Source organism: Lissotriton helveticus, chromosome 2_1 (assembly GCF_964261635.1).
Source record: "Lissotriton helveticus chromosome 2_1, aLisHel1.1, whole genome shotgun sequence".
Lineage (NCBI taxonomy): Eukaryota > Metazoa > Chordata > Amphibia > Caudata > Salamandridae > Lissotriton > Lissotriton helveticus.
Window position 1 is genome coordinate 1,173,323,100 of NC_136059.1, and position 24,310 is coordinate 1,173,347,409.

The following is a 24,310-nucleotide window of genomic DNA, read 5'->3' on the forward strand; positions in this document are numbered from 1 at the left end:
TACTTAGTTTTAAAACTCTATCTTGAAGGATTATGCCAGTCATTTAGCCAAGAATATATGACAGCTCTCATTAAAGGCAAGAGTATTGATTTTTTTTATTTAGTGCCAAGGGCCCTTAAAATGCATAACAAACAAAAAATGTACAATGTTTACCTTCAGTAAAGTGTGGGTAATAACATTCACATTACACATATTTTTTGTGTTGAAAATTTGTATTGAGTTTTATAATATAATACAAGTTAACAATAAGGCATCAATAAGTGGTTAATAGATACAATACTAACAAAAGATATCAATGGAGGTATAACATTTGCTGTTGAATAAAACAAATAAATATGGAATACATAAATAGGTATATAATAAATGATTATTTAAATAAAGAAGTAAAGAAAAGAAATGGTGAGCGATCCTCCATAAATGTTGTCAGTGATATCAGTCACAGTGGTCAGAATCAAAAGATGGTATTTCGGCTGGAACCTGAAAGTTGAAAGGTACAAGGTCAGATTGGTCAAGTAGGCAATTGCCCATTCTCACAGTCTAGCAAGCAACGTGGAGGCACCTTGTGCTCATCAAGTATCTTTTGCCTTGTTTTAAATGTTGTCTTGCAAAGAATTTGAATACATTTAAGCAAGGTAAAGGGAGAGTTAGCTGGGAAGAGATTATGCTTCTTTAAACACAGAGGGGCAGATTTACAAGCCCCTTGCGCCTCTTTTACACCGCTGTTGCGTCACTTTTGTGACGCAGCAGCGGCGCAAAAGATGCACCATGGTGCGGGGTATTTACAACGTGACGCCTCTGGGAGATGTGTCAGGTTGTAAAGCCCTGCGCCAGAAGGAGGCGTTCTTGCGCGGGAGGGGCGTTCCAGGGCAGGACAGCCTCCTAATAGTGGCTGAGTGAAGTCTACAAGATTTCACTCAGTCACTTTGGGGCCCATGCTGCGTCAAAACCCTGCGCCTGCTTGAAGCAGGCGTAAGGATTGACGCAGCATTAACAAGATAGGGCCCCCCTGAGCATTGCTGGAGCTGCGTCGCTCCTGCGACGCAACTCCAGCAATGTGCCACTTTTACGGCACAGATGAACAAGTTACTTACCTTCGGTAACGCTTTTTCTGGTAGATACTATATCTGCCTGTGGATTCCTCACCTTGTGAATATCCCCCTTGCGTCAGCAACATTTGGAAATTCTTTTGTAGCTTCGCGCCGACGTGGATCCGGACGTCACAGAGGCACGGCATCGCACGCGACTCCGCTGACGTCACCGACGCCTACAATAGGCCCACGCCGGCGTGATGACATCAGTTCCGCCCTTTTTTCCGTGCCCTCGAGGTACACGGACGGACCGATGACAGTAGACATATACACAGTATACGCAGTATAGAAATCAAGGTAACACACACAGTGTGAAGCAAATGCAATAAAACATTTGAAATAGACAAATCCTTGACAATAAAATAATACATCATATAAACAACTGGCATAGAAGAGTGGACAACGGGGAGGCGGGTGGGTCAGTGAGGAATCCACAGGCAGATATAGTATCTACCAGAAAAAGCGTTACCGAAGGTAAGTAACTTGTTCTTCTGATAGATACATCTGCCGTGTGGATTCCTCACCTTGTGAATAGAGTCCCACAGCAGTCCCCACTCCCAGAGGAGGGTGTCCACTCTTCTAAACCAGGAAATCCTGAAGGACAGAGCGCGCAAAGTGACCCTCCTTCCTCACTTCGGAATCCAAGCAGTAATGCTTCGCGAAAGTGTGGAGGGAAGACCAAGTTGCCGCTCTACAAATATCCTCAACAGGCACACCTCTAGCCAATGCTGAGGTCGAAGACTTAGCTCTAGTTGAATGAGCCCTTATACCCTCTGGTGGGTCCTTACCGGCCAGAGAGTAGCAGATCTTAATGCAGAGGACGATCCATCTCGACAAAGTCCTCTTATGGACCGCTCTTCCTTTCTTGCAGCCAGCAAAGCCAATGAAAAGCTGGTCATCCACTCGACAGTCTTTAGTCCTGTCCAAGTAAAAAGACACCGCCCTCTTGGGGTCAAGACGGTGTAATCTCTCCTCCTCCTTGGAAGGGTGAGGGGGAGGATAAAAAGTAGGAAGGGTAATGGATTGACCAAGGTGGAAAGGAGTCACCACCTTTGGCAGAAAAGCAGCCCTGGTCCTAAGAACCATTCGTTCAGCATGAATGGTCAGGAATGGGGGCTTGGAACTAAGAGCTTGAAGCTCACTTACCCTCCTTGCCGAGGTGATTGCAACGAGAAAAACCGTTTTGAAAGTCAGAAGCCTCATGTGACATTTGTGAAGAGGCTCAAAAGGAGCACCCATTAAAAATGTCAAAACTAGATTCAAATCCCACTGAGGCACAATAAAAGGTGTAGGAGGGAACCTATTAGTGAGGCCCTTCAAAAACCTTAAAACAATGGGAGACTTAAAAAGAGAAGGCTGGTCAGGCAAACAGATAAAAGCCGACAGCGCAGAAAGATAACCCTTCACCGTGGCAACAGCAAGCCCCTGCTGAGCCAGAGAAAGGGCAAACTGGAGCACATCAGATAAATGAGACCTCAAAGGGTCTATATATTTCTCCCTGCACCAAGCAACAAATTTAGACCACCTATAAGAATAGATGGACTTAGTGGAGTCACGCCTGGCTGACAAAATGACATCCACCACATCGTGAGGGAGAGAAAAAGAAATCAGGTTGCCCCGCTCAATCTCCAGGCATGAAGGTGTAAGGTCTGGAGGTGGGGGTGTAGAACCTCCCCCTCCATCTGAGAGAGGAGATCTGCCCTGTGAGGGAGACGGAGCGGTGGGTGAGAGGAGAGGTGGAGAAGGTCCGAGTACCACACCCTTCTTGGCCAGTCCGGGGCGATCAATATGACTTGGGCCCGGTCTTGGCGAATCTTCCTCAGAACCCGAGGAATCAAGGGTATGGGAGGAAACGCGTAAAGGAGTTGATTTCCCCAACTCAACTGAAACGCGTCCCCCAAGGCTCCTTGCAAAGGATACTGGAGACTGCAGAATGACAGGCAGTGAGCATTCTCGCGAGTGGCGAACAGGTCAACCCGAGGAGTCCCCCACATCCGAAAGATGCCGTGAACTACCTCTGGGTGAAGCCTCCACTCGTGATCGGCAGAGAACTGCCGACTGAGACTGTCTGCACGAACGTTCAGAACTCCGGCCAGATGATTTGCCATCAGACAAATCCGATGGTCCTGAACCCAGGACCAGAGGCGCAGAGCCTCCCTGCAGAGACACTGCGACCCTACTCCTTCCTGCATGTTGACGTACCACATCGCGTCGTGTTGTCCGTCAGGACTTGAACTGACTGATCGCGAAGGGAAGGGAGGAAGGCCTTGAGTGCCAAACGTATCGCCCGCAATTCTAGAAGGTTGATGTGAAGCAACCTTTCCTCTGGAGACCAAAGACCTTTGACCTCCAGATCCCCCAGATGAGCACCCCACCCTAGGGTGGATGCATCCGTTATTACCGTGGCCACCGATGGAGGCAGTTGGAAAGGCTTCCCTTGAGACAGATTGCCTTCCACGCTCCACCAAGATAGATCCGCCGCAGTTTCTCTGGAGATCTTCACTGACTCCCTGAGATCTCCGTTGTGTTGATACCACTGCCTGCGGAGGCACCACTGGAGTGCCCTCATGTGCCAGCGTGCATGGTTGACCAACAGAATGCATGAAGCCATCAGACCGAGCAGGCGAAGAACCTTCAGGACTGGAACAACCGCTCCATTGAAAAATAAAGGAATCATCTCCTGTATGTCGCGAATCCTTTGAGGAGGAGGGAATGCGCGACACACAGTAGTGTCCAGTACCGCACCTATGAACAGGTTGCGCTGGGAGGGCACCAGGTGAGATTTGGGTACATTTATCGAAAAACCCAGCCTGTGTAACAACTGAGTTGTCCCTTGCAGATGATGGAGCACCTTCTCCGGCGACTCCGCTTTGATCAGCCAGTCGTCTAGATACGGAAACACATGAATCCCCGATCTCCTGAGATGAGCTGCCACCACTGCCATCACCTTGGTGAAGACTCGAGGTGCAGTAGTAAGACCAAACGGAAGGACCACAAACTGGTAGTGCTGTGACCCAACCGTGAAACGGAGATACTTTCTGTGCGACTTCAAGATGGGAATATGAAAATACGCATCCTGCAAGTCGATCGACACCATCCAGTCTTCTTCCAGCAGCGCTTGAAGAACCTGTGCAAGAGTGAGCATTTTGAACTTTTCCTGCCTCAGGTAAAGGTTCAAAATCCTGAGGTCCAGGATTGGCCGAAGCCTGCCATCTTTCTTGGGAATCAGGAAATACCGGGAGTAGCACCCCTGACCCCTTTCCTGCTCTGGAACCACCTCTATCGCACCCTTTCGGAACAGTGCCAGGACTTCTTCCTGCAGGAGAAGCAGGTGGTCTTCCGAACAATAACCCTGGCAAGGAGGGTAATTGGGAGGGAATTCCTGGAAAGGAAGTGCATACCCATTCTCCACAAGATTGAGAACCCAAAGATCCGATGTTATTAATTCCCAATCTTGTAGAAAATGTGTAAGCCGACCCCCCACTGGGCCCACATGATCCGGAATGGCGGATCTAGGGCTGCTTTGCTGCGTTGGTCGGGGGTTGGGAAGGAGAGGAGGAGGAGGAGGAGGAAGCTTTACGACCTCTAGGGCGGGATCTTTGTCTGCCCCTGTACGACTTGTACAGTGTATTCTGCTGCTGTTGAGGCTGCTGCTGGGATGATCTGTAAGATCGAAAGGAAGATCGGCCAAACCCTCTGAAACGTCTTCCGGTAGTACCCCTGGACTGAAGACCCAAAGATTTTGCAGTGGCCCTACTGTCCTTAAAACGCTCCAAGGCAGTATCAGCCTTCTTGCCAAATAAACCTGACCCATCGAAAGGCAAGTCCATCAAGACAGACTGGACGTCTGCAGAGAACTCTGATGACTTGAGCCAGGCAGCCCTCCTGGTGGCCACGGAGGAGCCCATGATCCTTGCCACCGAGTCTGCGGTGTCCAGACCACTCTGGATGACCTGCCTCGCAGCTGCTTGAGTGTCTGAAACTACTTCTTGAAAATCCTTCCTGTCATTCTCAGGAACCTTCGGAATCAACTGCTTGACAGAGTCCATCAAAGCATGGATATACCTCCCCATCAGACACGTAGCATTGGTTGATTTTAATGCCATACTGGCTGATGAGAAAATCTTTTTGGCACTTTGGTCTTGTTTCCTGGATTCCTTATCTCCAGGAACCTGTGGAAACGCATCAGCAGATTTCTTTGAGCAGGCAGCCTGCACCACTAAACTCTCAGGTAGAGGATGCGTTGTTAAAAATGCAGGGTCCTCCGGTGCAGCTCTATATCTCCTTGCCACTGTTCTAGAAACTGCAGGAGCAGATAAGGGTTTTTTCCAGACCTCATAGATAGGTTCAGACAAGGCCTCGTTGAAGGGCAACATAGGTTCAATCACAGATGAAGGTGAATGAAGCACCTCAGTCAAAATATTAGGTTTATAATCAGCAGTGGGTAGAGTGATGTTCAGTAAACTCGCTGCTTTTTTAATAACAGTGTGGTAAGGTACCACATCCTTTGATGGAACATTTGATACAGAAGCCAATTCCCATTCAGGCGATAGTTCAAGCCCACTGGCCTCACACAAATCTTCAAAGGGATCCTCAGAATCCTGTAACTCCCCTTCTTCAGTATCTGAATACCCATATTTCTCCTCTTCCAGAAGTCTCTGGGCCTTTCTCCGAGATCTTTCCTTCACAATCGAAGCCAAAGGATTCGGAATCGACTCCGACGGGGTCGGTGCTGGCGTCGAACCCGACGTCGGACAAGGTCTTTCAACACGAGGTCGGACAGAATCCTGCCTCGGAGTCGTAGGTAACGGCGTCGATGGGATCGGCGTCGATGGCACCGGCGTCGTGCGCTTCGGCGTCGACGACACCGGTGGTGTCGGAAAATGCCAATGCGGTGGTAGAGCCGGCATAAAAGGCATGAAGGGTGCATGGGCATAAGCCTGTGGAACCCCTAAGTTAAAGGCCATAGGACCCGTGGGACCAACAGGTGCACCAGACGGGAACATTGCCCTGGAATAGACACCAAACATGGCGTTCAGGAACTGAGAAGGATCCTGACCTGGAGTCGGAAACTCAGGATATGGACCTCTGGGATGTTCCTGAGGAGGTGGAGTCGGCACGACGTCGACCTCTTCTTCGGGTGCAGGAACCGGAGTCGACAAACCATCAGGTGCCGGAACCTCGGCTCCACCAGCCCCCTGCTCCTCACCTTCATCCTCCTGACCAGAAGGATTGGATAGAATCGGAGAATGGATCTGTTCTTGAGGTTCGGGTGAACCCGGATGCGAAGCCTCCTCATGTTCCGACTCCGAAACCTCCACTTCTTTATTCATAAGCTTGACCTGGGACTTCGGTCTTGAGCCAGAGTCCTTCCCAGAGTGATGACGTGACTCACGGCTCCTCTTCCTGTGTTTCTTCTTCGAAGACTTCGAAGCGTGAGCCGAAGACGACTCCAAGTGTGACCTCGAACGAGACCTCGACCTCGACTTCGACCGACGAGATCGAGACTTCGAAGATTTTTTAGCCTTCTTGCTCTTGAGTTTTGCCACAAGGAGTTTCGTCTCTCTCTCTCTCAAGGCTTTCGGAGTCATCTTCCTGCAGCAAGAACAGTCCTCGACATCATGGTCGGAGCTTAAACACCAGACACAACATTCGTGAGGATCGGTGATAGACATAGTCTTGCCACATTCACCGCAGGCCTTAAACCCAGTCTTCTTCGACGACATACCGAAGAGAATGAAGATAGACACAATAATACGAAAATAGTAACAAAGTTACTGTAAGCTACTACACGATCCCTGAAAACCGTTAGCGTCGACGACGTGGAAAAAAGGGAACTGATGTCATCACGCCGGCGTAGGCCTATTGTAGGCGTCGGTGACGTCAGCGGAGTCGCGTGCGATGCCGTGCCTCTGTGATGTCTGGATTCACGTCGGCGCGAAGCTACAAAAGAATTTCCGAATGTTGCTGACGCAAGGGGGATATTCACAAGGTGAGGAATCCACACGGCAGATGTATCTATCAGAAGCGTGACGCATCTGTGCCGTTTTTGCCCCAAGGTGCGCCGCATTGTAAATACGGAGCAACTATGGTGGCGGAGGCATGGCGCACAATAAATGGCACATCCCTGCTGATATGCAGGGATGCGCCACTTATTGTAAATATGCCCCTACAAGAGGTAAGACAGTTCATAAAAATGTGCTGCCATACAATATTGTACTCCAGTAGCGGTCTCATCTCTTCTCCAGTGTCACAACCTCTCACACGCAGGAGCTACTCCACAGAATTCTAGTATTCTTTGAAGTCTCTAAACAGCCAGTAGGTGTTTTGTACTCATACAGATTATTTATAACAATGTGATCGCGACCTGATAAACACCAGTCTTGGACTCTAGGGGGCAGATAATGTTACTTACCCATCGGGCCCCCCTTGCATCTGAACTAGATTTGCAGAATTATTTTGCTCTTCTGTGGCAATCTCAAAGCATCCATATAGGGATGACAGCCAAGCTCTTGGGGGCTCTATTCTCACATAATGAACGTAATTAATTCATATAAACAAAGTCTTTCCCTTTTTGCTTTGAATGACCCTACCACAGAAACTCTCCTTCTCCAGCACCAATGGGATGTGAGCCTCAGTCTCTCCATGTCGTATGTTGATTAAACTTTTTCCCAAGCCTCTTGAAAACCTATGTATTTCCTTCTTTTCCTACACACCCAACTGTAATGTAATTTAAAACATTAATCAAATGTCTTCCATCAGAAGTGGTTCTGGAATTCTAAGACTATGAAGGGCCGATTGTATTCTTGAATATCTAGGACAAGAATATTGTGGGACAGTAAAACAGTGGACAAAATATAGAGGGACAAAATATCGAATGGTAAATGCACAGAGGGACGTATACATTTGCCATTCTTAACACCACATAAATGAAGATATATGTGTATTTTGTTTTGTACACAGATGTGGAATTAGGTACAGAAAATCTATACAAATATCTTTTGACATTTTGTCTCTCGATTTTTTGTCAGTGATATTAGTGCCTTACAATATCGATATTCAGAGACACATTTGGGAGGCCAAATTATGGAACACAGTGAAAATGATGCAACATAATGTAGTGCAATCTGTGACAATACTATTCTGCTGTTTCATCACACATTAATGCTGTTCTCGCAAGACGTTCTGCCTCTCTAGTACCAATATAACACTTGGGTGAAACAATCAGGTGAGTAGTTAATGTTTGCCACGGCTCAGCACCATGTGTTATTTTCGATCCTTCTAAACTAGCCAAACATTTATTTGTGGAAAACTGCAAAGTGTGTATCATAGGATGGATTATTTGGCAAGTAAAGCAAACCCATAATTGGATGGAAGAAGCCCCTGGATACCCTCATGGGTGACAAGCACTGTTTTACAAATCCACCTTACATTTACATTACATTCCAGAGACCCCATTGATTAGTGACGGTTAGTTGTGTGATTCTTTCAATTAGATAGTACTCACACTCTCTCTCACATTGACAGAAAAAAGCATCACAATCTTACCTCGCCCTCTGTAGATAGTATGAACTCGCATAACCTGAGAGTGCTGTTCATCATTTTGATCATGTTCTCAAGCTGATAGATAGAGAGAATGGAAACAAGAAGGCTATTTAGACATGTAAAACTGTTGATATATTTTTCTCTAAAATGGCCAACTGTGGGCATTGGCAATAACCAGTTGATCCTAAGTAATAAGATAGGATAGTATTTATAAAGCACACTTATACTAGCTGGTGTCAAGGCGCTAAGTAAACTGGGAGAAGTGACAGCACCAACAATCTGCTAGGAGTCAAATAACCAGGGGCCAGATGTACGACCGGGGCATTTACCGACTCGCAAATTACGCTCATTTGCGAGTCGCAATTTGCGAGACGCTAAATGCCATGTACAACAGTGTCAGAGACACTGTTTGCGATTACCAATGGGGTTGCACAATACATGCCTCATCAGTATTCATGAGGCGCTCGCAGTTTGCGACCCCAGTAGGAATGGCTGGCTTTCCCAGGTATGGCCACCTGCTCGGCTCAGCAGACCTCCATGTCTGGGACTACTTTTCAATAAAGCAGTTTTTTTTTAAATGCAGCAGTTTTCCTTAAAGGAAAACTGGATGCATTTAAAAAATAACGTTTTTGTTTTCCCCTGCATTTGCAAAGTGGAAGGGGTCCCCTGGGGACACCTTCTCATTTGAGAGTGCATTATCACCCTCTTGAAGAGGGCGGTAAATTGTGAGTGTTTTGTGACTGCAATTGCAGTCGCAAAACATTCTTACGTAGGGTAGCAAGTCGCAATTAGGAAGGGACAGCCTTGGAAAGCTCCTTCCTAATTGTGAGTTGCAAATCCTATTTAGCGAGTTGCAAATACATTGGTACTTGCTAAATAGTGTTTGTACAGGGCCCTATTAGGTTTTGCATGTGCAAACGGGTCGCTAACCTGTTTGTGCATGTAAAAATGGGTCATACATCTGGTCCCAGGTCTTCAAGAGCTTCCTAAAGACTGGAAGGGAGTCTGCCTTGGATATCGAAAGGGGCAAAGATTTCCAGAGTTTTACGGCTGCCACAGAGACGGAGTGGCCACCCCACTTGCACCTGTGAAATCTGGGAGTGACCAATTTTTTAAGAGAAGGAGACTTTTGTATTCTTTGCTCAAAGCCAATGCCAGCCGTATCCTTTGCCTAGTTTAGAAGTGAGGCTAAATTTGATCCTAGAGCTAAATGGAATGTTTGAGCCCATAAGTTCTTGCTTGTACACAAGTAGGATCAACCCCCGTGTATTTTGTTCTCATCTCTCACGAAGAGGTTAGTCTAGTAGTCAGAAGGATGATTGTTTTAATTAATCCTTGTTTCCAGCAGGAGATAGATTCCACCTCTGTCTGTTTACTCTGTGCACTAAAACCATCTTTGAAATTAAGAAATCAGCTCTAGCTTTCTATGGGTACCAGTGGATGAGAGGCGGATTAAGTTCCTACACCATTCACTCCTTGCTAGTATCGTAAAGAATTCCTTTGTTTCTGAGAATGGAGTGCATTTTTTATACAGGCAGTTATTCCTGTGATATCTTGCAGATTTACTTTGATTTCTGAAGATGGAATGGAAGAAACAGAGTCCGAGAGAGGAGGCACATAAACATGACGGTATGGTATTTTAAAGAAGACTCACATGTTTCTCAGCTGCTAAGGTGGGGATGTTGAAGGCATCCCTGTGTTCTGGTGGTGTTACTTCTTCAAGTAGTTTATATGGATACTGAAAATATAATAAAAAAGATCAGCATTACCAAGACCATTGTCAACAAATGTGGACTGTCATGAGTTTTGCAGAGATGGAAGTCATGAAACGCTGCACACCTCAAGCAACTACAAATGGAAAAAAGCATCTGTACAAGTAACTGCATACTATGCTTGCTTCCTATTTTGCCATTTAACATCCATAGCACCTTGTGTTCATCACCTTTTAAAGTAGAAGATATGTGTGAGTGAAATATTTCTATTTGTGAGTAATAGATCAAAGATGCAGAAACAGTGAATAATGGTGAGCTGGCAGTGTACGAGTGTACTGCTACCAGAAGTGCTCACTCTGCTCTTTACTCAAGAAATCTTGTATGACTCCTTCTAAACAATACATGTTATACCTTATTGATAAATACCATCCTGGCTCCAAAGGGCTCAACTACCATTGACATATCACTCTCCTCCACTACATTGTAAAGAGCATCAGGAAAGAAATTACTGCGGGGTGTGGCCAAGCACCCTAGGATGGTGGCCACATTTTAAGCGAGCTGATGTCAGATCTGAGAATCGTGCTGAATCCGACCCTTAGGCGACCTTTTTTCGGTCGCAAGCACCTGAACAATGACCCTTATATTCACCCCCTTTGGCCCACCCTAGCCCATCCAGGGAGCCCGGGATGAGAGAGATAATTTTGAGTGATCGACAACATGGGTGTGCGTATGACCTGCCGAGAGACGACCTGCCGGTGGCAAACTCCACCTGGAGCTGTGAACCCACCGTGGCGAACCCCCTTTTGCATCGATTCCAGGGATGAGCGAGGGAGAGAAGACAGCTGATTAGCTGGGGTGTGGGATAAAGCTGTTTTCACTTCCAAGCGGTAGCCCGTAATAGCGGAATGGGTACTTTAGAGTGGAGGACATGGGCTGGGCGCTACAAGTAGCCAGGACTGCAACTGCAGCCCCGACTATGGGGCGACCTTTTCTCTGATGCAAAAATCCATGAGGCGGCCTCTACGCTTGTCCCCTTCAGCTTACCCAAGCCCATGCAGGGAGCCGGGGACAAGAGAAATGCATTAGGCAAACAACGCCCTGCCGTGAGACCGGCATGATGCCAATGGACACAACCTGGAGCTGCAATCCCACAGCAGCGACCCACGTTTACCTCAGCATTCACTCTTGGGGCACAGCGAGTAAGAGGAGACAGTCACAAGGAGAAGAGAGGTAGGGACCCCCTTTCACCTTTAGGCAGTCACATGGGCTTGTGACAGCCATCCAAAATGGCGGACAAGGGTAGATGAGACAGACTGAGCAGCATGAGAATCCAGGACTACGATTGCAGCCTGGGTGGGTGGAAACCCACACAAGACGTCTCGCCCCAAAAGTAGGAGATGGACACACAGCTTCCCCCTCAGGAGGTGACCCCCCCCAGGAGCCCAGAGATCCTGGGAGACTACTACAGCAAACACTGGGCTTCGACGGTCAAACAAGTACAGCAATACTCCACCTCACTGTGGTGTCTCAAGAGGATAGAGGGGGTGGCCCCTGTCCTGGACCCTCAAGACATGGCATCACAGAGACAAGCGTAGGCAGATGTTCCCTGCATCAGGTGTAGGTGGTGACCCTCCTCTGCCCTTATGGCTGGTGGGACTGCCAGAGGGCATCTAAAACCAGCACCCAGAGAAATTCCTCATGGAATACTTCAGACCCTGGATCCTGGATTGTGAGTTTTCCCCCTACTTTGTTCTGGAAAGGGCACACAGGGTGGTTGCCCTAAGGCCTCCGCCGGGGGAGACCCACTAGAGCCATTGTCATCAGGGTACTGAACTTTGTGAACTGATAATATATCCCGTGGCAGGTACGACAACATCTAGACATCCATTGCACCAACTCCAGGGTTATGTTCTTCCCCGATTACACAAATAAAGTGCAGCTCCTTTGTAAATCTTTCTTAGAGATTAAGTAGAAGGTCAGGGCTGTGGACATTCAATATATGCTGATATAACCTGCCAAATTGAAAATAATGCCTCAGTGGAGAACCATTTTCTTTGAGAGCCCAGAGGAGGCCAGGGACTGAGTAGCGGAGAGGAAATAACTGCCCATATAAACAAAGGAGCCAATGACATCTCGGGAGACTGTAAGGGGTCAACCATCCCACCCTAAGAAGAAGTGTAGCAGACTGATAGGAGGGCAACTCTGGTCACAACCAGAGGAAAGACGTAGGGCATCCTCCTCAGAGAGCTCTGGGGATCACCGGGGAGGGGACCCTTCTAGTGGATGATAAGAAGTTATTCAGTATTATAGAGGAGAATTTTGGTACCCTTCTTTCCTTTCCTCCATGTATAGCTACAAATGTTTTCTCATTCGCTTATGGAGAAGAGACACATTGCCTCCAGAGAGAGGGGCTTGCGTGGAGCGAAGCTACACAAAACTATGGGGATTACTTTCTGCCGACTTCCCCCTCCCATCCCTTCACACCCCACTGCTGTTACCTGTGCCAGCCGCGCCTGAAGTTGGGTACTATAGAGCTGATTTTGGTTGCAACACAATGCCTCACGCAAGACACATTACACGGACACGGACCCTAGTCAAACGGGCTCAACGACTCACCAATACCTCTGACAACAAAACCATCCACTAAAAGCTATTGTCTTGCAATGTCAGTGGGTTGCCGGATAAAATAAAATGCACAACAATTCTCAATAGGTCTACAAGCTGACCCTGGTGGTTCTATTGTTGCAAGAGACATATTTGCTTGGGAGTAGGGGTTCCTTTTTGGGACAGTATGGCTTTAACTGCGTATATCATGATGGGTTCACTAGGTGCTCAAGAAGAGTTACCTTTCCCCTGATGGTCACGCATGCTATCTGAGACACCATGGATAGATATGGGGTGGTTACTCGATTCCTGAATGGCATCCTATGGATGGTGATGTCTGTGTATATTTCACCGAACCTGCAGGCGACCACGATGAAAGATCTGATGACAGTTATCACCACAGTCTCGGAGTGGGACCTTATCATAGCGGGTCAATTCAATAATGTCATACATCTACAACTTGATGTGAAAAGAGAGGCTCGACCCTCCTGCCATGGGTGGAGTCCCTGATGCTTTGCAATCCATGGAAAGCAAAGAACTAGTCAGTATGTATTATTTTCACGGCTGGACTCCGAATTCACAAAAGGGTACCATTGGACCACTGACCGATTGAACTCATTGGGGATGCCTAGGTCTAATAAGCACTGAAGCCTTCAGGTTGGGTGACTGAAGTATGTTAGATTTTTGGAACACATGAAGGAAAAGATATAACTCTACCTCAGAGAAAAAAACAACAACAGATGTCTCCCCAATCACATTGTGGGAGGGGAGGAAAGCAGTTCCTCAGGGGGACACAATAGCAGATCCTGCAGGGGCAGCAGTGTCCGATTCTCAAAAACAGAGAGTATATGGGAACATTGTTACACAGGTATGCAACCAACTCTGGCAGACAGGTTTGTCCCATAGACACGGGGCCCGACAGTGAGGTGACCCACGATGCTGAGGCAATCGGCAATGACTGCGCACAATACTATGAGAAACTTTACCAATCAAACACGTCGGGCAAGTGGAGCAACAACACCCCATAGCTGCAGACCTGATCATGCTGCAGGACTTGGATGCACCTCTGTCGAAGGAGGAATTATTTGCAGCCTTGCAGGAGATACATTCTGGGAAGGTGCCCGGTTCAAGTGTATTACCTATGCAATTCTTAGAAAAGTTTCCACCAACACTACTCTCTCACTTCTTTACAATGGTCGAAGCTGCAGGGACAGCTATGATACTTCCCTATGATATCTAGGTGGCCTCAGTTGTAGTTCTCCCCAAACCATATAGGCCACCTACAGACTGTGCATTTTACAGCCTGATTCCCCTAATTAATATTTAAGCCAAAATAGTTGCAAAGGCTGTAGCACCAGGGTACTGAAACAGGCGAGCTCCCTAGTGAATTGCGATCAAAATGGCTTACTCCCACCAGAGGCACTGCCTTGTCTCAGGTGGATAAATATGGCCTTGTACCACATACATCTGACCACGCATCCATGATGCAACTGGACTTAGAGAAGGCCTTCGACTCAGTTGAATCAATCAATCAATCAATCAAGACATTTATAAAGCGCACTACTCACCCGTAGGGTCTCAAGGCGCTAGGAGGGGGGGGGGTGCCATTACTGCTCGAACAGCCAGGTCTTGAGCTTCTTCCTGAAGGAGAGGTGGTCTTGGGTCAGGCGCAGGTCGGTTGGGAGGGAGTTCCAGGTCTTGGCGGCCAGGTAGGAGAAGGACCTTCCTCCTGTTGTCGCTCTTCGGATGCGGGGGATGGCGGCGAGGGCGTGGCTGGTGGATCTGAGGTGGCGCTTGGGAGCGTAGAAGTTGATTCGGTTGTTGAGGTATCCTGGGCCTTGGTCGTGTAGGGCTTTGTGTGCGTGGGTGAGGAGACGGAAGGTGATTCTTTTGTTGACGGGGAGCCAGTGCAGGTCTCTCAGATGTCCGGAGATGTGGCTGTTTCGTGGGATGTCGAGGATGAGTCTGGCTGAGGCGTTCTGGATCCGCTGGAGTCTCTTCTGGAGCTTGGCGATGGTTCCGGCGTAGAGGGCGTTGCCGTAGTCCAGTCGGCTGGTGACGAGGGCCTGGGTGACAGTCTTCCTGGTCTCGGTGGGGATCCACCAGAAGATCTTCCGTAGCATGCGTAGGATGTTGAAGCATGACGAGGAGACGGCGTTGACTTGTCTGGTCATGGAGAGGGAGGAGTCCAGGATGAAGCCCAGGTTGCGTGCGTGGTCCGTCGGTTTGGGTGCGGTGCCCAGGGCGGGGGGCCACCAGGAGTCGTCCCAGGCGGTGGGCGAGGAGCCCAGGATGAGGACCTCCGTCTTGTCTGAGTTCAGTTTCAGGCGGCTGGTCGTCATCCACTCGGCTACATCTTTCATCCCTTCGTGCAGGTTGGCTCTGGCGGTGGCGGGGTCGTTGGTCAGGGAGAGGATCAGCTGGGTGTCGTCGGCGTAGGAGATTATGTTGAGGTTGTGTTGGCGTGCGATGGCCGCGAGGGGGCTCATGTAGACGTTGAAGAGGATGGGACTCAACGAGGATCCTTGAGGGACGCCGCAGATGACTTCGGTGGCCTCTGACTTGTACGGTGGTAGGCGGACTCTCTGTGTTCTTCCGTCGAGGAAGGAGGTGATCCATTCCAGTGCCTTCTCCTGGATTCCGATGTTGCCGAGGCGCTGCACTAGGGTGCGGTGGCAGACAGTGTCGAATGCCGCGGAGAGGTCCAGGAGGATGAGGGCCGCTGTTTCTCCGTTGTCCATCAGTGTTCGGATGTCATCGGTGGCAGCGATGAGGGCGGTCTCGGTGCTGTGGTTGGCTCGGAAGCCAGACTGTGATGGGTCGAGGGATCCATTCGTCTCGAGGAAGGCGGGCAGCTGTTTGTTGACGGTCTTTTCGATGACTTTGGCCGGGAACGGGAGGAGCGAGATGGGGCGGTAATTCTTGAGTTCGGTGGGGTCCGCTGTAGGTTTCTTGAGTAGAGCGCTGAGTTCTGCGTGCTTCCAGCTCTCCGGGAAGGTGGCGGTGTCGAAGGAGGTGTTGATTATGTCCCGCAGGTGGGGTGCGATGACAACGTCGGCCTTGTTGAAGACGTGGTGAGGGCAGGGGTCGGTCGGAGATCCGGAGTGGACGGAGTTCATAGTGCGGATGGTGTCTTCGGTGCTGATCGGAGTCCAGGCACGGAGGGTGGTGGTGGGTGGCGTTGCTGCGGTTGTGGCGTGCGTTGGTTGGATGCTGAAGCTGTTGTGTATGTCCGCGATCTTGTTGTGGAAGTAGGAGGCGAGGGAGTTGCAGAGGTCTTGCGACGGGGTGATGTCGTTGTTTCCGGCGTTGGGGTTGGAGAGCTCTTTCACGATGTTGAAGAGTTCCTTGCAGTTGTGTGCGTTGTTGTCCAGCCGGTCCTTGTATGTATTTTTCTTGGTGGCGCGGATCAGTTGGTGGAGTTTCCGGGTGGCGAGCTTGAGGGTGGTCATGTTGTCCATTGTTGGTTCCCTTCTCCATACTTTCTCGAGGGCTCGGCAGTTCTTCTTGGAGCTCTTGAGTTCGTCGGTGAACCATGGGGTTTTTCTGCTGCCGGGTCTGCTGGGCGGGGTCCTCAGAGGGGCGAGTTCGTCCGCGCAGTTGCTGATCCACTTCGTGAGGTTGACGGCGGCCTGGCTGGGGGTCGCTGAGCTGGCAGGAGGGTGCTGGCTCAGGGAGGCGGTGAGCTGGTCGGCTGTGATCTTGTTCCAGCTTCTTCGGGCAACCTGTTGCTGGTGGTGGTGGATCGTCGTTCTTTTGAAGGTGAAGTGGACGCAGCTGTGGTCCGTTCAGTGGAGTCCTGTTGCGTGGCTGAAGGCGATGTCTTTGCTGGATGAGAAGACGGCATCGAGTGTGTGTCCGGCGAGGTGGGTGGGGGTGGACACCAGCTGCTTGAGTCCGAGGTTGGCGAGGTTGTCGAGCAGGGTGATGGTGTTACGGTCGCTGTTGTTCTCCAGGTGGAAGTTGTGGTCCCCCAGGAGGATGTAGTCGGCGGAGGGGAGGGCATGCGGGCTGATGAAGTCGGCGATGTCCTCGTTGAATCGTGAGCGTGGTCCCGGGGGTCGGTAGGTCAGGGTGCCTCTGAGGGTGGTCTTCGGGTCGGTGTGGATCTGGAAGTGCAGGTGTTCGGCGGTGGTTAGGGTGTAGTCGGTGTTGGTCGTGATGCGGATGGTGTCTCTGTGGATGATGGCGATGCCTCCTCCCATCTGGTTGGCGGTGCGGTCCCTCCGGGTGATCTTGTAGCCCTCTGGGATGGCGATGGCGATGTCGGGCGCTGAGGAGGCGTTCATCCAGGTCTCCGTGAGGAAGGCGATGTCAGGGGCTGTGGTGTCGAGGAGGTTCCAGAGTTCGATGGCGTGTCTGTGGACGGAGCGGGTGTTGAGCAGGATGCATTTGAGGTGGTACTGCTGGTGTTCGGCTTGGCGGGTGCAGGTGCAGGGTAGGTCCGGATGCAGGTGAACTTGCAGACGTGGCAGCTGAAGGGTCCGTGGGTGTGCTTCGGGGTGGCTCGGTGACATCCCGGGATGCCGCCGGTGTTGAGTGCGATGAGTTCGGCGGCGTTGTAGGTTCGTCGGGTCGGCTTCCGTCGGTGGGGGCCAGGGGTCCTGGCACTGGGCGCGTTCCAGGCGCGGACGGGCGCAGACGGGCTTACCTTTGGCGCGCCTTCGGCGCACAATCGGCGCGCCCGCTGCGCATCAACGCTGCGCGTTCGCACGGTCGCCATATATGGCGAAGTGCGCGGGGGGGCGGAGCAGCTGGGAGGCGGGAGCGGGGAGGGTACAGAAGGCAAAAAGGGGCGGGTTTAGCGGCGGTGGCGGGAAGCGGGGAGGGAGGACGAAGGGCAGCTAAGTAACAGGCAATGCATAAAGGAAAGGAAAATACAATAAACTAGAAAAACAGGCAATACAGAACGACAAAATACTATTCAAACAGCAAAGACAACAGGGGCCGGTCAGGCGAGCACGGACCACGCCGCTCGAAGGCAGGGGGCGTGGTCACGCGGCGGCAGCGAGGCAGTCAGGCAGGGTAGGCACACGCAGCAGCTGGTGGCCGTGCGGCGCGGGGGTGTCCTAGAACTAGGTCACACTCACCTGCGTCGCACGGTCGCCATATATGGCCAAGTGCGTGGGGGGCGGAGCAGCTGGGAGGCGGGAGCGGGGAGGGTACAGAAGGCAAAAAGGGGCGGGGTTAGCGGCGGGAAGCGGGGAGGGAGGACGAAGGGCAGCTAAGTAACAGGCAATGCAGAAAGGAAAGGAAAATACAATAAACTAGAAAAACAGGCAATACAGAACGACAAAATACTATTCAAACAGCAAAGACAACAGGGGCCGGTCAGGCGAGCACGGACCACGCCGCTCGCAGGCAGGGGGCGTGGTCACGCGGCGGCAGCGAGGCAGTCAGGCAGGGTAGGCACACGCAACAGCTGGTGGCCGTGCGGCGCGGGGGATGTCCTAGAAAAGGAATGACCTTTCCTCCACGTCATCCTTGAAAAGAATAATTTCGGCCCTAAAGTCCTTCAGTCTGTAAATATGTTATACACAGTGCCATGTGATAGGGTCAGAGTGAACACCATTTACTCACAACAGTTCCAGATAGGCAGAGGCCACTGGCAGGGCCACCTGCTGTCTACTCTCCTATTCGCTCTTGTGATTGAAACACTGGGCAAATAGATCGGGGATGCGCAGGTGTGGGACTTGAGGTGGGGTGTCGAATTAGGGGACTGCATCTCTTTGTTTGCGTTATGATGTCCACCTTTATATTCAGCACCTAAACCAACTGATCCTACAGCTGATTTGCATTCTAGAAATCTACAAAGAAGATACAGGCCTGAGAGTGAACTGGGGGAAATCAGTCATAATCCCTGTGGTGGCCATTCCTCCAGAGTTACTTCCAGGTGATTTGGAGCATTTAAATAGTTGGTGTTTGACCTGTCAGCTTGAGGGTGGTCTTCACCAATCTTTTTGCCTGCACATTTGGCTGAATCTTTTGATGGTCCTAAGACTCTGAGCGCTTTACCACTCTGAATCAGTGCTAAAGGGGAGGTGCTTCTTCCTTAAACATGTGTACAATTGGTGTACACTTAATTGACCTATTTAATTAACTTGTAAGTCCCTTGTAAGGTGGTATATCATATACCCAGGGCCTGTAAATGTAATGCTACTAGTGGGCTGCAGCTCTGATCGTGCCACCAATAGAAGAAGCCTTTCAAACCTCTCTCAGGACTGAAACTGCAGTGCCTGTGTTTGCAGTTGAATGCCACTTCGACTTGGCATTTAGAACTACTTAACAAGCCTTAAACTCCCCCTTCATAACTTATAAGTCACCCCTAAGGTAGGCCCTATGTAGCCCTAAGGGCACAGCATATGTAAGTAAAACGTAGGACATGTACTTTTCTGTTTTACGTGTCCTGGTAGTGACAAATAGCATATTTCACTTTTCACTACAATCAGGCCTACTCCTCTCATAGGTTAGCATCAGGAATTTCTTAATACACTTTTAAGCTATATTTCCTGATCAGAGAGTAGCTTTTTCATGTTTCGTATGTTTGGAATGGTAGTGATAAATCCTACTTACTAGGGAAGTTGAATTTAACATTGCTATTTTAGAAATGCCACTATAAGAAGGTATGCAAAAGAAACAATTGCTGGACGGAATGCTGGACAATGCAAACATTCACCCCCAGTCACAAGGATCTGGGTTTAATCCATCATTCTTTTGCTCACCTCATCACACCAGTTTGGATTCAGCCATATGCAAATCAGTCTTGACCCTGTTCCTTATGGGAGCAGTCCAGCCCGAGCTGCCAAGCCAGGGTCAAGACTGATTTGCATATAGCTGGGTCTAAACTAAAGTGGCGAAGTGAGCTAAAGAAAGATGATACATTCAACCCAATCTGTGACTGGGGGTGAGTGTCTGAAAAGTTTCAGCACTCCGTACATCATCTCCTTGTGTTTGCTTTGTTCACTGTAAGAAAGTAGACATTTATCTGCACTTACTGCTTTGTGTGCCTGACAGCCCATCCCCAATAATTGGAGTAAGTGACAGCTACACTTTTTGCATTCCCTCTTGACAGCCGCAACCCAGAAAGGATAGGTGTGTCTGAGTAGCCATCAACATACATTTGTATTCTAATGGCCTTACCTGGGCAGAGCGCAACAGAGGATCTAACACTTTACTTGAATAGGCAGTGACCGGTCCCCACACAAAGGACTGATTATCCCCTAAAGATAGCCTGGAGGACAGGACTGGGCGGAAAGAGGAAGCCGTGCACTTCAGAGAGCTGCTTTGAATTCACCAACCAGCATAAAAGGCACTTTTGGCTATAAGTCCTGGGTCTCTGACCAACCCGCCCCACACAAAATTAGGCACTTCTGGATCTTGAACACAGCATTGCTCTCGCACACAACATACATAGGGTTTACAAATGGTAAGTGATTAGTTTAAACACAATAACAATATCATCAAGGACAGAAGCAGAATCTTGACAGTATGTCTCAAGGTAGGTCGTTTAATGGTTCCACAATCAGCCGACACGTGTTTCGTCGTGTAGGTATAGTCCACAACGACTCTTCAGGGCTTGTGGCCAGCCTGCACGTAAGCAGGTTTAGTGAAATAAACCTCAATGTGGGTATCAATCAAGTATTCATTGGGAGTCAATGAGTTTTTCGGAAGGTATGGCAAGTGTGTATGCCTCGGTTAGTAGTAAACTCTTCAAGTTGAAAGAGGTACTTGTATGCTTAATACGTGTGTGTATTAGGCCGTAACCGGGAGGGGATCCACTAAAAATCTATTCTTCTCGTCTGCTGGGCAGTTGTATCCCACAGTCCTTGAGATTGCTCTGATGCGCGGTATCCCTCCTCCAAAGTTTCCCGGTCGCCGTTTACCGATGAACGGACCGAATACTTGATTGATACCCACATTGAGGTTTATTTCACTAAACCTGCTTACGTGCAGGCTGGCCACAAGCCCTGAAGAGTCGTTGTGGACTATACCTACACGACGAAACACGTGTCGGCTGATTGTGGAACCATTAAACGACCTACCTTGAGACATACTGTCAAGATTCTGCTTCTGTCCTTTGATGATATTGTTATTGTGTTTAAACTAATCACTTACCATTTGTAAACCCTATGTATGTTGTGTGCGAGAGCAATGCTGTGTTTCAGTTCAGTGGGATTCTTTGAATTTCTCCTTTGAGCGGTTAGGGGCTTCTCCGCTCGCTCTTAACGGACCACACTTCCACCAAATTATAGATACCTTGAGACGTACACACTAGGCAGAGCGCCGTAGTTTTACTGAGGTATGTAAAAAACCCTCATCGCTGCATTTGTATACTTCTGGATCTTGAACTGAATCTATGTCAGAAGGACTGCTGTTCTGCTTAAATGACTCATCTTTGGCTTGCATGCTTGGAAGGTCTGCTTTTCTCTGGTGTTTCTCTGCTGTCTGCTTTTCTCTGACTGTGCTAAAGGAGAGCTGGGCTCTGCCTTTCCTCCAAGTGATCTCCAAGGGCTTGTTGGCTGGCCTCCTATTGCTTGAGACTGAGGAACATCAAAGTCTCTATCCCTGCTCCAGTGCCTGAACCCACTGGAAGTGGCCCAGACACTTGCAGCATGGAATTTGATGAATTGTATGTCTGTGTTTAACAGAACTGGTGCATCAAACAGTTGCAGGAGTAAAATGGGCACAGCGCATCAGAACTAGCACTTTGCCCTCAGAGATCGATACATTACACTGCGTACCGCCTCGGTGGCAGCATGGTGAGACCGATGCAGGGAGAGATGAGAGGGGCTGTGGGTATGTGGAGGAGAGATGACAGGTTTGGTGGTGGTGCAAGTGTTGGATTGGAATTGTTTGTTGTGGAATTGTGTGGCGTAGTGTTAAGTTGTGTAGTGGAAATATGTGGCATGGTGTGCTGTGGAATTATGCGGATAGAATTTAAGAGTGACAAAGGTTTCAGCAAATGGGAAGCCCATGGGCAGGCTGAAGCCCATGTAGTAGATGCAGTATTTCTTGGTTTGAAACAGCTCATGTGCGCTGTCTAGAGCCGAGACCTAAAAACATGGCTTATTCTAGCTGTGTAATTTACCATCAGAGAGATACCTGAATAGCGGTGCAAGGCTTTGCCTGTACCAACGCATATATGTTCTTTTCACATTCTCAGAGTGAGACATAGAGCAAGATAGATTGACCAAGCAGACACTGTGGTTTATAAGTCAGTGGGAGCAGTATGCCCGACAACGAAAATGGCTGCGTGTGTTTTGGCCACGGAATAGGGGTAGTGGGCAAATGTGTAGATGCAGAAATAAATGTGCAATATGTCATCCTGCCCTTGGGGGTATGCACACAATGTAGCACACATGTGTACAAATGTACTCCTAGGAAAATCACATGTACATGCAAATATGGTGTAATCCAATATAATAAAAGAAACATATGTAACAGGTTTCTTCAAATTAGATGAGTGTAAAATTACTCAGATGGTTCCCAAAATGTTCATAGTGTAGTACCTTACAGTCTGCTACTCTTTTCGATCACATACCAACCTTTTGACCCACAGGTACGTTCTGAGAAAAATTGGCGTTGTTCTTGTTTTATTGAAGAGGTGGCGCACGGATTGAGAGGTCGCTTCAGTGCGGCCCACACTGTGCAGTGAAAGGCCCCTCCTGCAGAGAGCCCAGGTGGGCAGTGGCAAGGGACAATTAAGCGTTTGTATTTTCAAATCCACTGCAGTGTGAGAGGATGCCTAGCCCCCTGAGTTAGAATCAGAGAGCAATAAATAAGACTAGCGACAAAAACAATTGAAACAAAGCCCCCCGCAATTTGCGCCACCCCCTGCCAGGGCACGTTATACAAATGTAAAAGCCCGATAGGGACCCATCTCAGCACCTGCTTTTTAGTACTGCTGGTGCGCCGGCAAGACCCGGCCCACTTAAAGCCCTGGGACTATGTAATATTTATGCGTGCCTGGGTTGTTAAAAATAGTATCTTCAAGACATGTGGTAGTGCTATGAAACTATGGTCACAAGAGTTATAAATGAAAAAGTAAATTATTATTATTACGGTGTTCACGCTGTTAAACATGAACATATGCGCAGAGTCAGAAAAATGAGACCCGAAAGAAAGTACACGAGTAAACCGAATGTTTCTGCGGGGTGAGGACGAAACATGCAGAGAAGACTGCAGCCCTCTGCATCATTTAACCCAAGGATTCTCGTATGACTTGCAGCCCCTCTCAGTCCCATCTAAGATCTCACTGCAGGCTGGCTTCTAATGAGATCTGATTGAGCGCTCCTATTTGATTTTAACAACTTGGAAGCAGTGTTTTAGCCAAGATAGCATTGGGTACTGTCAGAAGTATGCTATCCCCAGAGAAATCAGCTTTTAAAATGACAGGCTGCGGGCAGTTTCATTTCCAATTTTTTCGTCAAACCTCTTAGATCAATAAAACAGCAGTTATGAAGGGGCACATGCTGAACAATGGAAACGCCACAAATGTCCAGACATGAGTATCTAAAATGACAGCTGTTAAAGACCTCTGACCTCCAGGTCAGGGAAACTGCTCTCCCGTAGCGCAGCTCCGTCAGTTGCCTTTTTCCCCTCTGTGCCTTTCTGTGCCTTTTTTCTCTCTGTACCTTTATTGCGCCTCGTTTTGTCTTTTTTTTCTCTGTGCCTTTAGTGTGTGCATTTTCTCTTTCTTCTCTTTGTGCCTTGTTATGTCTTTTCCCCTCCTTGTGCCTTTATTGTGTCTTTTTTTCCTTTCTGTGCCTTATTTTCAAAGCCCGGTTTTCTGCTTCGCTCCCTTTCCCGCCCTTGCTGCTCCCGCCGCTCCTCCTTCCTGCATCTTTCCGCTCTCACCTCCCAGCTGCTCTCCCTCCCCGACCCCTACTTAATGATGGCTGCTGTGCAGCCGCACAGCAGGCACGCAGCAGGAAAGCAGTTGGGGTGCAATGGCACACCAAAGGCAAGCCTCTGCAACTGGGCGGCAACCAGCGCCAGGGACCCTGGTCCACTGACCCACGCTCAGCATCCCTCCACGTTCTCAATCCCGGAAGAAACTACAATTGCCAGCAGTCGATGGCGAACACCACCCAAGGCCAGCTCTCCTGCCAACACTGCTGCTGCACCTTCACCCACTACTAGACCCCCACTGCTACCGCCAACCCACCGAATGGCAGCGCACCCATCCCCCTTAGCTGCATCCTCCTCAACATACGCTCTCTGCAAAGACATGCAGTAGAAATCTGGGAAATCTGGGACCTCCTCAACACCATCTCGCCCGAAGTCGCCTTCCTCACAAAGACCTGGACCGACACCAGCTCGGCACCCGAATTCGCAACCGCCATCGCTAAACGGGTACAA

At 49.2% G+C, this 24,310-nt stretch overlaps 1 protein-coding gene across 1 annotated transcript in view; it reads right to left on the reverse strand.

Moving 5' to 3' along the window:
• Nucleotides 1-210: 210 nt before the first annotated feature.
• Nucleotides 211-24,310, reverse strand: part of LOC144819646 (uncharacterized) — a 30,691-nt gene continuing 6,591 nt past the window's right edge. The window contains exons 3-5 of the mRNA XM_078677458.1: nt 10,288-10,371; nt 8,637-8,708; nt 211-477 (exon numbers count right to left, since the gene is read on the reverse strand). Coding sequence (XP_078533584.1) covers nt 433-477; nt 8,637-8,708; nt 10,288-10,371 — 201 coding nt within the window. The 3' untranslated portion in view covers nt 211-432. The remainder of the gene's footprint in view (nt 478-8,636; nt 8,709-10,287; nt 10,372-24,310) is intronic.